A 20,286-nucleotide genomic window follows, 5' to 3' on the forward strand; every position below is an offset into this window, starting at 1 on the left:
TTGTCCTGCAATGACAAATTTTAAGACCTGTGATTAACATATTTAAGGCCAACTTAATTTTTTTTTTTTAAAGAAGAAATTAAGACATTTTAATGCCTTAAATTAAGGTTTAGTAATTTAAGACTTTTTGTGTGTACAAGTTGTTGAAGTTTTTAAAAGTGCACAGAAATATTACCTTACTCATTCTTAAGTTTTGAATTTTCTTTTCTGAAAAGAAATACTGAACCCAGTATGGTCCGGGTGGGGAACTAGTGAAAATTTTAACAATTCACAATAAAATTCCTTTAAATTACTTATTTTGCACGTTGTGTGACATAAAGACACTGGAGAGCAACGTGAAAGCAACATTTATAAACTGACTGAAAAGATGTGTTAGATGAATCTGAAGCAGAAGTAGATGCTGTAATCAAGTCATATTGGATAGCAGACCTTCTTCTCATCTATTACAGTTTTATTTCTTTGAACTGTTTTGTATTAGTACTAAAAACAGTGATTTTTGTGAGGCAGATGTTTGCACAGTGACATGACTTCTGGTCAGCATGACACGACCAGTTACTTCCAATCACACATCCCTTATTATCACTCCACCTCTCTGCTGCGGTAGATGCTTGTTCGTGTTTACTAAACCCCGAGGCGACACTTAACTGAAACACTGAACTCAGCAGAACTGATAAAAAGCCTCTTGATCTCATTACCCGACACTCTTAGTTCGGCACATTTTCCACTAGGAGGACCAAATGAAGCCAGAAAACACGACGGGCGACAAAAGCTGCTGCATCTAATCAGCTTTATGGGGAGTGGGGAGGTGAAGAGGGGTGATCTACACCCACCCCTCGAATCCCCTTCACCTCACCTCTGCTAATTCCAACAAACACTGAATCAAGCTGAAATGAATGCAGGAGTTTGATCTAAAGTGTCAGTGTGTGTATTTCCGCTGTAAATGTGTTTGTTGTACCTAGTTTATACCAGGGCTGAAAGGTCACTGGTCCTTCAACACCTGTCAGCTTTAACAACAAACTGTGGTCATAATGTACAACACACACACACACTGAAGAACCCAAGGTGACAGTACAGCTGGAGGATAAAACCTTCAGTACATTTTATAGCTCATCAAGTCTCAGTGTGCGGCTTTAACTCTTTCAGGAGTTTGATTCTTCGTCCTGTGTGACCTTCAGGAAAACATGCATCCAGCATTTACATCAGAATCAGCATGTGTGTATGGGAAATGCCTCAAGCCAAGAAACAAACTGCCTCACTGGTCAGGCAACCTTGAATTTAATCACAATAGGAACAAGATAACAAATTTCTTCCTGTAGTTTGAGACACACCAACTGCACTCTGTGAAACTATCTGCTTCATTGAACATTTTTCACTCATAACATTTTAGCCACAAATGCCCTTGTATTTTAGTGCGATTTTAAGTTACAGCCCAAGTATTACATCCCACACAGAAATTTAACAGACAGAGAGGAGGACCTGAGCTAGTTTTTCATTAGCACTTTGAAAACGTTTAGCTCCCCCTAAATCTCTTTTTCCAGCTGTTTTGAATATCTCTACTTGAATAAAGTTCAACATCTGTGTTCAGGTTTTGATGATCAACTGTTAAGAATTGTTCAAGTATCTAGACATTTATATTCATGCTCTTATTTTGAAGTGGCTGAAGACTGTTTGTAGTTCTGCTTCCTCTCCACACATTCTTCCTTTTTTCCAAGAAACTTACTTGAATAAATGTCAAGCACATAAACAAAAGAAGCACGTAGAAAACTTCAACACAACCAATAAACAATAAATGGATCGTTTTGAGAGTCTTTGTTGACCAGCACTGACCCCCAAGATAAAGAAAGAATATTTTCCCATCAAAACATTCAACATGTAGAATGATTGCTTAATAAACATGTAAAGGAGCAGTAAATATTTATGTAAAGGATGCATCAAGAAAAAAAAATGAATACAGTAACTCTTAGATGTATTTATTTTTCAGTTAAGAAAAGATTATTCTAAAAAAGACTAAAACACTGTGGAAACTCCTATTACTGTATAACTTTATTTCTGACAAAGCCAATAAGTTGAGACTCCAGCTTTTAATTTTAGTGAAAAAATGGTTGAAGCTACGATAATCTTTTATTAAACATTGTTTGCTTTTCTTATCTATTTGCAATTTATTTCTGAAAACCTCAGCTACACCATGAACATGGGACTAAAATGAAGCAAAAACATTAAACTCCACCTGATTCTCTCACGATCCCTGATCCGGTATCGTCGGTGTTTTTGTCACACCAGTGACGGCATGTAGGAATTAAACGGCCTGCGGCTCTGGACCACTCGGGAGCACAGAGACCAACATCAGCAGAAACAGTCGTCTTAGCTCAAACGTCCCCTTAAACCTTCCTAACTGGTGGCTAGATGGTGGGCCTACTGGGATTAGCTCAAACCTTAAATCTGATCCTTGCTGTGTCAGCAATGAGAGTGTCAGACAGAAGTATCTGTTTGGGATTTAACTTGTTTTTGAATCTCTCTCTCACTTCTCTATAAGAAATAATGTGTGTTTTTCATAATTTTAGCAGTAAATTAAACAAATTCACTAGCTTGATTGTAAGTCAAACCTTTCAGGTTTGACTTACTCCAAATCTGCTCCAAATTATAAATGTTGAATAAATAATTACTATCAATTATGCAATTTATGGACTTCTATGAAGCTGTCCTTCTAAATATAACTCAATAGTTTCATATAAAAATGAAACTACTGAGTAGTGTTAATCATGCCAAACCCAATTTTACCTTTTAAATCTAATAACTTAGTTAAAAACTACAAATATTTGTGACGACTGATGAGATGAAAATCTGAGGACTACAGAACAGGAATATGTGTATGTGGCTAGCAGTCAATAAGAAAAACATAAATATGAAATATTAAAAAAAAAAAGTTATGAGTCGCTCACCAACTTTACTCCACTGACAGCCTTAGTAAAGAAAATCTCAGAGCTTGGAGCCAACACCAAACAGCCGTAAAAAACAAAAGTATGGAGAAAGAGAGAATATGCTTTTGTTTTCTGATATTTTTGTCCTTTTTCCTCCTGCTGCTTATTGGTTTAGAGCGGAGGAGGAAGAGGAATGAGGGACAAACAAACAAAGAGACAAACATCAAAACTGTCGACCTCAAGGGAGCAGCAGCGCTCGCTAACGAGCTGCGACAGCGAGAGAAGAAGAGGGAGGAAATGCGCGGAGGAGGTATGGAGAAGAAAACAAGGAAAGGAAGTGAGGAGAGGAGGAGGAAAGAGTGGCAAGACCACAAGAAACGGGAACCTGATTTTTTTTTTCAGCTAATTTAAAGCACTAAGATAAAGTTAGCACTTTTAGGTCTGTTTTATAAAACATAAACATAGCAGAAAAAAATTGCAACTCCACCAAAAACGGTTCATGCATCATCATCCTGTTACTGACCAGAAGGAGGCCAGCTGTCCACAACAACAGTCCCAGAATCAACATGCAATATTTATAGTCAGACACTAAAACCACACACACTTCAACCTTTCACCTCCCAGTTCATCAGCTGCATTTGTGTCATTTCTGGCAACACATTTGGCTAAATAATTCACTACGTAAGCTGAGTTGGAATACAGTAGAAATAGAGTTTTTACATTAAGATGTTTGTGTTTTAGTGCTGCCTTGTAATGCAACACTTTATTCAGACTGTATATATTCAAAAACATAGCATACATGCAAGTAATGTCTTATTACAAGCATAACTTATGCTGTATAAGGACATGTCAGTTTGCTTTTACAGCTGTGTGTCTGTGTTTACGTCTTTTTTAACTCAGCCAAGAGCGCTGACTGTCCTCCAGCTAGAGAGGAGTTTATTTTCTGCACTGAATCAGTTTAGGACCTTAATGGGAAAGAAGAGAAAGAGGCGTTATAAAACCGGACCAAAGTGGTTCTGTGTTACTCCTGCAGGACAAGATGACCGGATCAGTGCGACTAGCAATCATTTCTATTGGTCATGATGGTAACAGGAAGCAAACATGTCTACAACTTTCATTCTGAGAAGGTCTGAAAGTAAAAAGTAACACCTTTAAAAAAACCTGAAAGGGCAGAAATGTGTTGTTAAAAGTCTGATAATACAACAAAACAATGGAATAAATAAGAAACAAAAGTAGGAAGAGAACGGCAAAAAGAAAAGATAAAAGAAGAGCAGATGAGATTAAGGTGAAACATGAAGGGAATAAAACTCCATTGGTAGAAAAAAGATTTATATTAAAGAACAAAACAAACAATGGGAATAAAAACATCATTTGCGTCACTTTGCCACAACCAAGCAGAGAGCGATCCAAAAACTAAGCCAGATTCAGACTAACCTTCATCCTCGTCGTTGGCTGTGACAGTGATGAGGACGTAGCCCACCTCCTTGTCTTCCTCCACACTGACCTCGTACACCGGCTGGGCAAACGCCGGCGCGTTGTCGTTGACATCGGTGACAAAGATCCTGAGGTAGGCAGTGTCTGCATGAAGGAACAACACAGAGTGTCTTTGTACTCTTAAATCATCACTGAATTTAGGACCTTCAGGATGTTGATGCATCAAATGTCTACATTCAATGTACCCTAAAAGTATAGTTCAAATAAGTCAATAAAAGCCCAAGAAGAGTGTATGAAAACCTGACTGGCACTTTTAAGATATTAATGGCATCATAGTGTTGACTTTGATGCCAAATTTTCTGTATGTTCATTAGGTGCATGCAGTAAGTGAATGAGATGATGGGGAGTACCTGTGTTGGGCTGGCCTTGCTGGCCCGGTCGGGCCGACTCGGAGCCATCCTGTGACTGCACCTCGATCAGGTAAGAAGCTTTCTGCTCACGGTCAAAAGAAGCACGAGTTACTACGACGCCGCTGTCGGAGTCGATGCTGAAGTACTGAGAGTCTCCGCTCTCATCCTTCAGGATCGTATAGCGGATCTGAAGAGAAGACGCAGAGAACAGGTCAACAAAGTAAGAAGAAGAGGATGTAAAAATTCAGCCAAGGGATCAGAGGAAATGCTTCTTACCATCCCATGCAGGCCCGAGTCGAGGTCTGTCGCTGAGACCTGAGCGACCGATGTGCCAATCTGTGCTCCTTCAGGAACCGTGGCCTCGTAGGTGGATGACAGGAAGAAAGGAACGTTGTCGTTCACGTCTGTAATAGAAAACAACAAAAAAAAGAGAAATTTATTATTCCTAATTTTCCTGAATATTATTATTTTTCAAAACACAAACTGTTGTGTATACAAAAGCCGATTAAATTGGATTTAATCCAGACCAGCTTTTTGGTTTTTGCAGCATTTTACTCCACCAGAGACGATCAAAGAGCGCCAGAAATGAATAACAGAGAAACAAGGAAAACATAAACGTCTTTGCTCTGAAGTCCATCAGAAAAGAAAGTTGGAATGGGTCTCTCCTTGCAAATGAAAATTGAGTTATTAGCGAGGAATTATCCTCATAACACCCTGAAGTGTCCACAAAGAAGCTTGTCAGCTCACTTTCAAGCTCCGCTAAACCAATTAGAGCATCCAGAGTGGGTTTGTTCAAAGCCAGTCAAAGTCAGGAAGTGTTTTCTCCTCTTTTCTTCCCTCCACCCACCCGCCCACAGATGCTGATTGAGAAATGAGTCACTTTTGAAATGAGGCATCATGGAGCTCACACCGTTGATGTTTTTCCTCTTTTCTTTCTCTGCCACAGACGACCACGGAACCTCATTACTCTCAGTCCTCGTCGTTTTCCAGGGCTGTCGCTCATTACGTCTGAGCTGCTCCTACTGATGGCTTCTGCTCTTCACAGATAAACTGTGACTTTTCACATGCAAGTGAATATGCAATTACTTGTATGTAGTTCAAACTGCAGTAAATTAGAAAAGTGGGGTTCTGGATTTAAAAACAGAAGATTAACCAAAATAGATTTTATTAACTGGCCCATTTCCACTATGCTCATGTGAGTTCATCAAAGATTTAGTTTTTGTCATCGCATCTTTTCATGCTAGCTGCTTGTGGTTTGGAAGACATTGAACCTTAAAAAACACTGACATAACACACATAGCTTTATTATTTGTTTTTAGAGATATATCTGACTCTACAAAAACAGCTCCAAAGTCTTTAATAAATTAATTTCTTGCTTGTATTTATTAAAATGGTATGCTAACGCTAACATGCTTACTTTGTTTTGACATAATTTTGATCATGAAGTTTGTAACATATTTCAGTTCAGTTCTAGTTAACCATGTGAATAATGTTTTTTTGCTGCTTCATAAACTTTTCTGTGAACAATGTGAAATTAATGATAGACCAGCTAACATCTCCACACAGTGAGCTGCACCAACCAAAACAGTCTATCTTTTACTGTTAATGTCACTGTAAAGGGCAAAAACACAAATTTTTTGGAGAAAACTCAAATTGCTTAGGTCAATACCATAACATACAGGGACTAAAAAACAGTCTTGTAAGGTAAAAATAGTCCGTAATTTAAAAATTCTGGCTGTCTGGCTTCTTAATTAACAATTTGGATATTGCTGACATACACTATGACATCAATTACAGGCATCCAGAGTTGAATTTGATGAAAGGTGAAAACACAGCTGAAAATTCTTCGTTTGCAAAACAATTCATGTTAGCCTCGCCTTTGCCATTCTTACCTGTCACATTGATGTAAACAGTGGAGAAGGATGCGAGAGGCACGGCTGCGACGTTTTGAACACGCACCCTCAGCGTGAAGAAGCGTGTCATCTCGTAGTCGAGGTTCTCGGCCACCAGGATCGACGCCGAGCTGTCCACCCGGTTTGGTTTGATGTAGAACCGCACCGGCATGTTGGTCTCTGGCACCAGGCCTTCCTCCAGATTGTAGGTCACTCTGGGATCGCCAAGTGGAGACGTTGCCTTGACGGTCTGATTAGAAAAATAGTTTTTATCTGTTAAAAGTGCCAGTAGCAAAAAAACATGTGATCACAGAAAGGGGTTAAAGTTCACTTTTAGGTTACCAAGTTCTGCTTTTAAGTTCCTCACATTTGATGTTGCAGGTTGGATCAGCTGGTTCTGGTCTTTTGTAATGATATATATATAAACTGTTCTTGTTTAAATAATGTATTTAAAGTTTATTATTTGGTGTGCGGTGAATAGAGAAGGAGAGGGGCCTTAACTTAGACTGAATGTATTCAATAGTGCTCAGGAAAAATATGAAACGTCTTTATACAACCATTGAATGGCTCAGCTTCTCTTCTGTGTATTCAGCTTAAGCTTTGAGTTTATATTAAAGTCCAGAAATAGAGACAAGTTCCACTGCAAACCTCAACATAATTCATAAAGAAAGTCAAGCCAAAGAGGATTGTGTGGGTTCATGACGATGCGATGCAGCTGGTGTCGTCTTTACAGCCCTTCATTATGAAACACATCCAAAAGCTTCCTGATCTATTATTACAACAGAAAAAAATCACTAAAATACACATATACTTTTCAAAGAATGCAGTATTTTAGTGACCAGAACAGAATTTCAGCCATTTTATGGAAACCCTGAGTGCATCACTTGCTTTTTATTTATTTTTGATGTAGTAAGCTTTTGTGTGAACTCCTGTGAGTTTAAATTGTCTTGAGTTGGTCATCAACTAGCACAGGAGCTTAACTGAAGATAAACTGATCTTGCTTAAAGGTTAGACTGATGCAACTATTGGCTGACCAAGAGTCTCAAGGAATCTAGACCCTCATTTCCATCATGTATGAAAAAAATAAAAGCTCAACAAGACGTTATAATTTAGAGTTAATTCATAATTTTCACTTTCAGTCCTAATTTTAAGATGGAAAGTCTTAATTTTGACCTTCAAAGTCATAATTATGTGATATAAAATCATTATTATGAGATTCTAAGTGATAAATGAAATTCAAAGGCCTAATTTTGAGATAGAAAGTGATAATTTTCACTTTCAAAGGCATAATTATGATACCAAGTCATAATTAGGAGATTCAAAGTCATGATTTTGACTTTCAAAGGCATAATTGAGATTCACAAGCATAATTTCACAATAAAATCATAATTATGAGATTCAAACTCAATTTAGATTTTCACTGGTATAATTATGAGACGGCCCTAATTATAAAATTCAAATCATAATTAAAGTTCAGTTTAGTTTTCAGATTAAAAGCTATAATCATGAGATAGCAGAGTGAGGCATCTTTAAGAAACACAGTGACTGTCTATTTCATAACAATGACTTTGAAGGTAGAAATGATGACTTCATGTTGTTTTTTATTTTTTTTTTCATGGGAGAAATGCCCCTAAGGTCACAGATTATTGTGTCTGTGTGCCTGTTTGTATTTGTGTGAGAAGGCTTTTAAGTATTTTGTCCTTCAGAGATTTCCATCCATGCTTTCCATGGTTGAGTCGACTCACTTCACAGTTCAGTTTTATGACCTAAGCAGCACAAACACACACACTGAGAGCATTGGAGACATTATTTATAAGTAAATGTCCATTAAAACAGTATAAAGATAGTATGGGCATCTGAATGAGACTGTTCCTGCTTCCCTCTCTAGGGTTTCCTGGCTGGCAGGAGGAGACTCCAGAGAAGATCCAGACCTACGTCGTCTGTAGCAAATCAACACAGAAACCATCTAATTTAACACCTTCAAAAGGTTTATTATCATTCTACTAAAATTATACATTAGAATTTCCTTAACATTTTAGAAAATTGATGAAGGATGATGATGCTGCATTAAAATTTGACATCTTTTACTCAGGTCTCAGCACCATTTAACATGACTTCTATCAACGTTAGACAATATGTATTTATGATTAATGGGATAATTAAAGTGGGAAAAAAACGCCAATTATAAACACTTCACCTTGTTTATCTGTAGATCATTTGTGGAAGGTGCCCCAGTGTGCAGTCGATGTAAAATCATTTCACTTTGGTAAAGGGCATGCTTAATCTATTTCAGCACAAAGAATTGATGCGTAGAGAAACTGGCTTGCTCAATTGAAAAAGAAAACATGACCTCCAAGCAACTCCATATATTCCTGGAGTTAACATGCCTTCCCTGAGTGAGAAATGCTGTCAACATCTTTAAACACCAAAACCCTCTCAGCCCTCTCCTTCCAAGCGACAGTGACTCCTGTGTCTTTGTTATCGACTTAGCAATTTGGAGAAACATATGCCGTAAGAAAACACAAAGATTCTTGGTTATAAGGACGGGTCACAGTGGAATAATAAATTAGCGTTTCTATTTAGATAACATGACCTATACGCCATATTTGCTTCAATTACTTGCCTCAACATGTTATTTACATCTCTTTATATTCTTAAATAGGTTTTCCTCTTTTGTTTGAATCTTAAAAAACCATTTAGGTTGAAGGTGTGTTTGAGTTTCCAGGTGAGAAGTCGTGTCCTGACATGTTGGTGCAGCACGGCTCTGCCCTGCAGTAGGCCAGGGCAGCGGAGCGCATGGAATCAGTGTTAATGAGGAATCATCTCATTAGACATCGCTGCAGTGTGCTGAAGCTAAACTGATCAGTATCTGCCATCTTCTCCCACATAGATTAATGGCTAGAGATGGCTGGCAGCTGGTGCGGCTGGTGCTGGGACTGAGGCAGCAGCTGGAACGCACTTCATCCTTTCAGCTTCACTGCTAAAAGTTAGTCGCTTCAAAATGCTGAAGCAAGGTAAGTAAGGTCAAACTAAAGTTTTCCCTTTTATTTTCACCTACTAATGTGCTAATAGCAGAGCTAATTTTTAGCTTAGCACTTCAGCTGAGCTTTTTTGCCAACTTTGAAGACATTTAGTACTCTAGATAAATCATAAAGCACTAATTTACTTGGCTGTTTTATAAACTTTCAGTTGAATAAAGTTTAACGCCTGTACTGACGTTTTGGTAATCAACTGTATTTTGAAGTGGGTGAAGAAAGTTCACACAGCAGATCTGCAACAAGACAATATGGAAAATATAGCAAAAATACTTCAGCTTTGGACTCTTAATTCATTGTTTTTTCATTTTACGTTTTAATCATAAAGCCTGGAAGTAGAGTGAGGATTATCTTTGATAATTCTGTTTTCTCCTCTGTACAATCTAATTCTTACTTTATGTTTTTTATAATTTTACTTTGTTGATGAAAACCTGCTTGCTTTTGCTTGCCTGTCACTTTGATGCTGGCACACCTGAGTTTCCCCACTGAGGGACAATAAAGTTTTTTCAGCAGTCAGCTTCTTATACTGGAAAGCAATACTGGACTGCAAAAATTAAACATTATAAGGTTAAGCTGCTATAGCTAAAAGTTCCTGTTCCATGAGAATACACAAACAGGTTGGAGAAGAAAGCAAGAGGAGGAAGTCAACTGATGAGGAGACTATTATACCCTGAGTGGGAGACGACAACAGCTTATTGATATGGAGATTTAACACACAGCACCTTCCACCACTGCAGCATGTTTCTCCCTCTGCCTCATTAACAAAGTGATTAACAGACCTTATTAAGGCTGCTAAATTTAAAACAACAGTTTCTCCTTGGTGCAATTACCCACTGCAGAGGAGACGAAGGAGGAAGGAGGAGGAAGACATGAGGACATATTTCAGTCCTTTGAGTGATTTGTGTAAGTTGTCAGATCAGGTATATTATATATTTTAATTAGCTAAATTGATTTCCTGCACAAGGGCTATTGCTACCTCAGTACAGGTTTAGTGGTTGTTTGTTAGATTCTCTTTTAAATGGCAGATAGTAGCTGCTTTTCCATTTATCATTTAATTGTGCAAATTGTAATAATGAAAATAAATCTACTTAATGGAAACACTCCAATTTTGAAAAAACAAACAAACAAGAATTTTGATAGAAAGTTTTTGTGCTAGGATGAAGTGATTTTTCTGGTGTTTCAAAATTAGTGCATTTCACAAAACTGCAAACACTTTTTTCACATCAACAAGTCATGTGATCAATATGTGATCAATAACTGGATGCGTCTTCTGTCGGAAAAGACGAAGTAGTCAAGAGGAAGTGGGTGGAGGATCATGGGACGGCATGCTTTTTAATGCCTTATCACGTCAGCAAACTTATTCAAGCGTGATTTTAATATTGTTTATTATTTAATAGGAATAAAGCAATTGCAAAATTGTGTTTTTTCGGCATATTTGTAATGGAAACACAGCTAGTTGTTCAACATTGCTTATTATTTCTACACTTCTATCTTCTTTTGCTTTCGTTTTTATTTTACATTGAACGAAGATTTTGAAAGATTGAGGACATAACCTATACCTCAAATCAGTGTTTCTTTTCTAAGATTATTATATTCAATTATAAGTTGAGAAATCTTAAAAAGGGGGTTTAATTGTAATAAATGGTCAAATTTAACAACTGTTCAAACAGAAACAATCATTAATATTCTCACAACTTCTCCAGGCTGCCTGGTTTTCATGAATACAACAATTTTGTTAAAGCAGTTTGAAACTAACCCTTGCATAAAAATTCCTCTTAATTAATACAAAAGAGCCGTGAAACCCTCTATAAAAGCAGGACATTTGGTAATTTAATGGTTTAGAGAATACAGGTGTTTGTCACACAATGCCAAGTTGAAAAGACATCAGCAGTGACCTTAGAGAGCCGATCAAAACTATTTAAATTTCATCATTGTAAAACATGAAAAAACATTTAAGACAGAAACAAAAGTTCCAGTTGATGTCCCAGTAAATTCACCTAAAGATTACATCATGAAATGTTCAAATAATGTGCATAAAAATTACATTTCCATCACTCCTAAAGCCATATGAACACATTCACTCCTCAGAAAGAATACAATAAAAACCAGTGGCTGCTATGTTCATCCAAGAGAAAGAAATAACTCATATTCTTTTATATTTTTCATGCTGCCAACCGTGCCTATAAAAAGACTGAAATCAACAATGTGTGAGTCCGTTTCCTTCGACTCCCCCTCCTCCCACCACCTTTCTCTCCCTCCTTCCCTCCCGCCTCCCTCGCACCGTCTCTGTCAGGTTAAACACAATAATTAAACGTCTGTTTTTCGGAGGTGATGGGAGTCCATTGTGATGCTCAGACAGCAGGTGTAATTTTCCCCTTCCCCTCAATCATCTCTGACAGATGGAGCGTGTGGGTGGAACAACCTCCAATCACCAGCAGCACTTTTCAGGACTTTCAGTAAAAAATGTTCTAAAAGGAGCACAGAAACACACACCGATACACGCCCAAAAACACTGTTTGAAAACTGACTAACCTCCGTGAAATCGAGCAGCTGGAGGGTGAAAACTCCTCCACCTCCAAAACTAGAGGCTTAGGAAGAGAGAACAAATTAGGATGGGGGGATCAAAAGAGGAAAAAAAAGAGAAACCCTTGAGGTCTACAAGCAGTATGCGTGTGTGTTGGTTGCTGTGAGTCAGGTGAGACAGACTCGGGGCGGGTTTGTTGTTTACTCGGCAGAAAAGTGCTTGGTGGAGCTTGGCTAAACGTGCTGACACAGAGACGGGGAGAAGAAGGAAGGGACGGATGAGAGAGCAGGATGAAGAGGAAGAAAGAGTGTTTCCAGCCTCCTCGGGGCGCTCTGCAAAGGCATGACGAGGGATGGAAATGAAAGAGAGCTGTTTCGCTGCTGCAGGAGAACAACTGGGCTTAAATATTCCTGCTTTTTTACGTTTCCCCGCAAAACGTGTCGCTTTACAACTCGGATCAGCACAAGTGGTAATTTCCTAATCAGCAACAATTGGGGACAACCGGGATAGTTGGGATTTTTTTGAAGAAGTCGCAAAAGATATTCCCAAAAGAGCCTAAAAATCTGGGATGAGAAGCGAAAACTTTCAATATTCATTATTTTCTTTTTCAACCCATCTCAAAGAGCAAATAAATAAGGTATTAGTCCTGCACATGTCACTCAAGCAAAAACAGAAAACAGGACTAGAGATAGAATGTTGGAAACTGCTTCTACTAGAAAACAGCAGTTTGGAAAGACTTTAAGGCAGAACCACTGATCTAAGGCTACGTTCACAAAGCAGATTTTGAGGCTCAATTCAGATTTTTTGGCTGAAATTGTATTTTTATTTTTTATTTTTTGCATGGTTGTTCATACCACTAGCTAAGCTAATATGCAAACTGTGCATTGCTTATGGGAGTAATAATGGATGCTGCCATTTATAGATTGATCTTATAGTTTATTCAGCAACAGGAGCTGACAGTATTACCACAAAATCATAGCAAGACGAAGGAAGCTAATAAAAAAAAGAGAGCACAAGTAGCAACAGTGTTTTGTGGAACTTTGCAATGTGTGTAGAGAAGTCAGTTTGGATGTTTAGATCAGTGAGGACTGGTGTGATGTGCTCTATTAGAATAGACTTAATACATAATTTCATAGTTTTCAGCCACAGTTTGTGTCCTGTTTTATCTTCTGGTACAGAATTATGATGAATGTGTCACTGAAGTAAAAGTTGGATTAAATGGCTGCAAATCCGTTGAAGACAATCAGATATATAACATATTGAGTTCCACGTGGAGATGGTACAAATCAGACATTTTTTTTCTTTTTTGGGGGTGAAGAGATCAGAATTGGGCCGTTCAGACAGTCATGAAAAAGTTGGATTTGGGTCAAATATTGGGAAAAAAAAAGTCTGATTTGAGTCGCAGTCACTTGCTGTGTGAAACTAGTCTAAATGTGAATCTGCATTTTTATTTGGTTATCAAAATTATCACAAAGAAACCCTGACTATACTGCCAAAAGTATTGGGTCACAGCTCTAAATAACTGTTGACCCAATCAATTCAATGGCTCCAGGTGCACAAAATCAAGCACATAAGCTGTAGACTGCCTCTACTTAAAGTTCAGTTCCATGACAAGATGTTCAGTTGAGAAATTTCTTCCCTTCTAGAAAATCCACAGTCATCTGTTAGTGATGATATAGCAAAGATCAGAAATTACAGCATTGCGGTCATGAAGTGGTGGGTCAAATAAAATCACAAAGTGGGGTCACCAGATGGTGAGTGGTGCACAGAGTTCATGAACTTTCTGCAGTCAACAGTTACAGACCTCTAGAAATTATTCTGCCGTCATATTAGCTCAACAGCATTTCACAGAGAGCTTCATGGAAATTGGTTTCCATCGCTAAGCAGCTGCAACGAAACCTTTCATCACCAAGAGCAATGCAAACTGTTGGATTGTCATATGTATTATAAAGTTAACCTTTGCCTATTTGTGGTTTAGCATTCACAAATTTGCTGAAAAACCTTTTCGAGTTACGTTCCACAAAGCAATATTTCTGTATTTCAAAATCTAAAAGGCTTGTTACATGATAACTGTTTCAGGGATTCCTACGGAAACAAAGACATTGAGAGTCAAATGAAAAGCTTCATCTAACTGGTGAGGCAAAAGTGTGTTAAAAAAAATAAATCCAGTAAATGTTCAAATTTAGTAAAAATGTTTTGCATTAAAATTGTAAAAAATACACAAAGTGTGCTCTAAGTAAGTAAAATGAGATTGGAAATATATTTTCAAAATAATTGCAAATGGTGTAATAGCACTGATGGGTGCTCATATCAATACTCATTGTCTGCAAGTGATAAATGCCTAAATAAGTCCTGACAACCACAGAAAAATAATCATGCAGACATATTTCTGTGCAGCTTGGATAAAATCATCCCTACGTTTTGTCCAGTGATTATGAAAAGTCATAGTTGTTGTAAAATCGTTTATTCTGTTTAAGTCTGTAATCTGAAAGTGTTGTGGTCTCTGACTCACCACTATTTTAGCATCTCGGACAGTGTTTTCCGGCACAGTGACCCAGTATTCGGGCTGATCCCAGAGGGGCGGCTGGTTGTGAACGTTGGTAATGATGACGGTCAGCTCCACAGAGCTGCTGCGGTTTCCTCCGTCTGAGGCCAAGATCTGCTGGTTGATCCGGGACGTCTTTAAGCAAAAAGGTAGAGAGATTAAACAAAGTAAAATTACTCTTCATTTGGTGTGCTTACATAAGGAGATAATTGTTAAAATATTGACAAGTCAGTAATATCGTCATTCATATTGACGTGTAAGATTTAGATTTTAAGACGATGATGTGCAAAATCTTTATCAATATATTTTGTCATCAATTACAAAGGCAAACTTTAAGTTTCATTAAACAGTAGGTAGAAAACATAATTTAAGGAAAAAATGAAGAATTTATTTCCAGAAGAATTGATATGTCTGTAAAGCATAAGAATCCTTATTCATATTTTGGTTCATTACAACAACAGGTGTTCATACCATTTACTGTAAAAATGTTATAGTTAGTTGTATTTAGTCAGTCTGAGCTAAAGTTTTGCACATCTGGGCACTAACATTTCTGCCCATTCCACACAAAAGCTAAAACTAAAGTCAGGTTGGATTTTGGAAGCATTTTACCTGCTTACTTACGATTCGCAATAGGATTTCGGATTGGCCTTTGACTAGACCATTCTAACACACAAATAAGCTCCAACATAAACCATTCAGTTACAGCTGTATTTGCAACTCGAAAACATAAGTCTTTGCAGTTAATAATTTTGCACTCATTTGTTGATTCACATAAAATTGAAAGAGAATACATTAAAGTTTGTGCAAAATGTGGAAAATCTCTAGGGTGTATGAATACTTTTGGAGTGAACTGAAGGCTGGCATGAAGTTAGACTAAGTTTGAACCTGTGGACTCCTGCTGTGTTTCTGACCTGTGAGATTGGATGGTTGACATAAATCCAGCCAGTGTTGGGGTTGATGTGCAGGTAAGCTGGCTTCTGGTTGGACAGTGAGTAGGTGATGGCCGCATTGCTCCCCTGATCGTCGTCGTGTGCCGCCGCCCGTAAAAAACTAGTTCCAACTGGAGTGTCCTCTCTTAGGAAGTCTGAAAATAGAAAAAGATTTGGTTTAATATCCAGAAAGATGCTAGATGTAGACCAGGGGTGGCCAAGTCCAGTCCTCGAGAGCCACCATCCTGCAAGTTTTAGAAGTATCCTTACTCCAACAGACCGGGATCAGCTCTACAAAGGCCTGATAACGAGCCATTCATTTGATTCAGGTGTGTTGAAGCAGGGATGCATCTGAAAGTTGCAGGATGGTGGCTCTCGAGGACTGGACTTGGCCACCCCTGATGTAGACCATCGTGCTCCACCCAGAATCCCATTCTCACTCAACCATGACGAATATATTTTATTAAATTTGATGGAACAAAGTTTACCACCACATTGTGTGGCTGTAAGCAGACATTATAATAATAGGAACGCAGCATTGTGATGTGTCAGCAGAGTGTCACCTCATTTTGTCATTTCTGGGTCTCATTCCACAAAGTCAACATGCATTTTTATATTTATGAATATAACCTCAAATCCTGCTGACTGCGGCGCGTGTCAGTGCTGATCAGACAACCAAAACAACGAGAGGAAAGGATGTCGACTGCTGCATTTTCTCCCTGAAATGCTGCTTTTTCATCCGTTATGTCGATAATATTTTCCTTTGCATATTTGGGAGTCTCTGTGAAAGCATTACAATTGAAAAATCACCTCATATTCTGCTAAATATAATGAGAAATCCAATAAAAAAATAGAGTATTTAAGCCTTCACTGTGACAAACAGTTTGTACTGTGAGGCTCCACTGTAATTTAGTTGTTTTTAGGAAATGTTGATAAAAATAGTAATTTTCTAAGCAGCTGTTCTATCCAAGCAATCTGTAGATCCCCATAGCACCAAAAATGTCACCAAGAAGGTGAATACTAGGAAAAGTAGTATTCACCTTCTTGGATGTTTTACCCTTTTTACTGCTTTCACAAATCAGTTGTGATCAACAAAATGTAGCTTTTTTGACTAAATAATCCCCTTGATGTCAAAGTGAAAAGAGATTTCTACAAAATAATAGAAAGTTCTGGGAATTGGTCTTCTATGGCACGTACAATTCATACAGCACCTGACAACACGAGAATGCATAAGTTGTGTTAATCTACTTATTTTAGTCTAATGGAGGACTTGGCAGCTCACCCTGAAGAGGAAGAAAAGAAAGTAAGGTGCAGAAGTTCATTAGACAGTAACAAGCACAATAAATGTGCAGGTCCTTCAATCACACATACCAGACGATTTGCACTTGACTCAACCTGCGGTTATATCAGGCGACAGATTGGAACTGGAAGATGTTAAAAACAGGAGAATTTGCACTGCTTACTCAAATTATGGTCTAAAAAATAATCTTATTAAAATGGTATGTCTCGTTTACCTCAGACCTATAATTGAAGTTAATAAGCCGGGTCGGACTGGGCTTGGACACAATGTGTACAGGTTTTGGTGGACACCAAGTCACAGCAAACACACCATCACCACTATGAAGCATGGTGGTAGTGGCATCATGCTGTGGGGATGATTCTCAGCAGCAGCCCTGGAAGGCTTGTGAAGACTGAAGGTGAACAATGCTAATCAAAATAATCAAAATTCTGACTTTGGAGAAGTCAGAATTTGGAAAATTTTTTACTCCAAATTTTGACATTTTATTCAGAATTTGAAGTACAAAGTCAGAAGTCGTAGATTATCCAGTAAAACATTGGGAAATCTGCTGCTTTGGAGAACATTTATTTCCACAACTTGAAGCATCCAGCTGAAACTATACAAAAACGGTGCAAAAACAGCAAGGTGCATGTTCTGGACTAGGCTAGTCAAATCCACACTGAGTTGAATTTGAGTTGCCACAAACATTGAATATAAGTTTGGCAGAGGATGTTTTTGCTTCTCCTATTTGTTAAAGTTTGCAGAAAAATCCAAAACTTTAACGCAAGTGCTGGATTTTTATACTTCTATCCTAAGTTTAGAATTACTTTCATGTTCACAGATGTCTGAAAGTCGTTTCTGCAGCCGGAGGATACTTCACAGTAAACAGACTTCTCTGCAGGAAAAGGGAAGTGCCGAATATGTTAGAGCCATTAGAAAGTAAGAAGAAAACACACACCAGCTGCTTATCGCCGCCCCGAAACCCAGAACCTTTGCACGGTGTTGCATGTGTATTAAGACCACAATATGAATAATAAGCCAACTAAATAGAAGTGCTTTCTGGCAGGAGAGCATGCAAACACTCACTAACCAGCGGTAAATAAATTCATGTCCCAGAAACATTTAAATCTGCCTCTTAAATAGTTAATGAGCCACTCTGCGCGTTTCTGTAATCGGACGCGGAGAACTTCTGACAAGACGCTTATCAAAACACATATTTGCACAGACAGTAAACAAACACAGATCCATGGAGGCTCGCTGCGAATATTTCATCAGTATGAAGAGCTTTCCAGGATTACAAAGATGCAGATTAGCAGACGTCAGTGACAACAAACATGAGGCTTTCACGTCACCTTTTTCCTGTAAACATATTCTTGACTAGATGATGCTTCGTGTTGAGCTGGAAATGGACAAGTAGTCCACACACGTCCTCCAGCTCATCTGCTGGGAAAGACAATGTCTTGCAGCAGCACTTACACTGGTAGCGGCTGTTTTCAAACTTGGGGTCGTTGTCGTTCTGATCCAGGATCAGCACCGTGATCTGACAGATGCCAATCAGTGGCTCTTCAGCCTGATCGGTGGCTGTCACAGAAAGCGTGAATTCCCTCTGACGCTCCCTGTCAAAACTCACTGCTGTGGCGATCACACCTGATAAGACACAGTTTACACAAGACACTATGTTAGGGCTAAAACAATTAATCAGATTAAGATGTCAACTAACTTAGTGATTGATTAAATAGTCACTGGATTATACAGACCCAATAGAAAGGACATTTACTAAAAGAACAACATAGTTAGATCAGTATTTAAGCCAAAACTGTACAAAATATATACATGTTCCATTTAAGATGTAAATATACTCAACCTAGAATCCTTCAAGTGGTAGTTTTAGCTTCACTCTCTTCAAATTCAGAAAAAAAAGATCTATTTAGTACCTTTTGCTGTCCACTTATTGATTAATCAATAATCAGTAATCAATAATCAAATAATCAGCTCTACGCTGTATTGATGTCAATACAGTACAAAGGGCTGAGATTTTCATATGTTGAAAGCATTTTTAGCAGCAGATGCTGCAAATGATTAAGCATTCACTAAAGGAATGATGTTATAGCATTTTAGGCAAAAACAAACAGTTTATTTTGTTATTTTAAAATTTGTTTAATTATTTCTAATATTTTACAAAATAAGTTTGTGGTTATATGGAAAATCTACAGAATGTGCCATTTTATTAAACTGATTGTCAAAATTATTGATAGAATAATCATTTACTAAAATAATTGGTAGTTTATATATTTGTATATATTACAATTTTATCTAACTGGTTGCTTCTTAGTTTATTTTGGAACATTAGGTGCCTCTTTAGAGCTTACCAGTGTGAGGATCAATATCAAACCCGGACGACACACCGTCTCTGTGCATGATGCCATATTTGACCTCTCCATTGACCCCCATGTCTGCGTCGTGAGCCTCCACGCGAAGCACGAACGTCCCTGGCGGCTGGTTCTCCAGAACCGCTGCATTGTAGTTCTGACACTGACAGAAACAAACGTTACAGTCAGGGAGATGAAAAAGCTGTTGATGCGTTTTTATCCATAATATGGGATAAAATGTGGAACCTCATCAAACACAGGCTTGTTGTTGTTGATGTCGTTTATCCCAACGATGACCTGTGCGGCGCTGCTGAGTGGATAGGGACCACCAGAAGCATTGTCATCTGTGGCGGTGATGTTGAGGACGTATTGCGGGCCCCTGAGTCTGGGCGGTGGGCTCCGTCGCAGCTTGATGATGCCTAGACACAAAAATTAAAAAAAATACTAACTGAATCTTTATTTTTTTTAAGAGCCAAATGTTTTTATATTGGAAGGTTATGGAAGGTTTGAAAAACAGATACTTCAATTTATTTCACCTTTTCTTTGCAATGAGCAGCTCAAAAAAATTAAAAATGACATTCTGATGCATACATTTTAAAATAATTTTAATTTCATGACAGGCAGCTTAAATGTGAAGGTAAGCTCTCATGCTCTCATAAGGGTGGCTTATGAGAGCACACATCAACATGTGTAATTATGTTGATGTAATTACACATGTTGATGTAATTAAAAGAAAAATATGCAGGCTGCAGTTTTATCTGTTGCTTTTCAGTAATCACTCCCTTAGTATATTGATGGCAAAGATATTCAGAAAGTTACAGTAATGAAGTGCTTTAACTCCTTTAAAGCTTTGAAAAGTAAAACCCAGACAGTTGGTCGTCTGATATTGATTTTATTTCTATGTAAAAATGGTTAGATGTAAAAAAAAAAAAAAAGCAAACATAACTTCTT

At 38.0% G+C, this 20,286-nt stretch overlaps 1 protein-coding gene across 1 annotated transcript in view; it reads right to left on the reverse strand.

The window, feature by feature from the left end:
* Positions 1–20,286, reverse strand: part of LOC106931297 (neural-cadherin) — a 61,744-nt gene that overhangs the window by 22,183 nt on the left and 19,275 nt on the right. The window contains exons 8-16 of the mRNA XM_088013933.1: positions 19,582–19,754; positions 19,336–19,498; positions 18,443–18,613; positions 15,670–15,842; positions 14,726–14,893; positions 6,655–6,904; positions 5,039–5,166; positions 4,763–4,949; positions 4,353–4,496 (exon numbers count right to left, since the gene is read on the reverse strand). Coding sequence (XP_087870059.1) covers positions 4,353–4,496; positions 4,763–4,949; positions 5,039–5,166; positions 6,655–6,904; positions 14,726–14,893; positions 15,670–15,842; positions 18,443–18,613; positions 19,336–19,498; positions 19,582–19,754 — 1,557 coding nt within the window. The remainder of the gene's footprint in view (positions 1–4,352; positions 4,497–4,762; positions 4,950–5,038; positions 5,167–6,654; positions 6,905–14,725; positions 14,894–15,669; positions 15,843–18,442; positions 18,614–19,335; positions 19,499–19,581; positions 19,755–20,286) is intronic.

Source organism: Poecilia mexicana, unplaced genomic scaffold, assembly GCF_051168715.1.
Source record: "Poecilia mexicana isolate PSO_F unplaced genomic scaffold, ASM5116871v1 scaffold_16, whole genome shotgun sequence".
NCBI classification, from domain to species: Eukaryota; Metazoa; Chordata; class Actinopteri; order Cyprinodontiformes; family Poeciliidae; genus Poecilia; species Poecilia mexicana.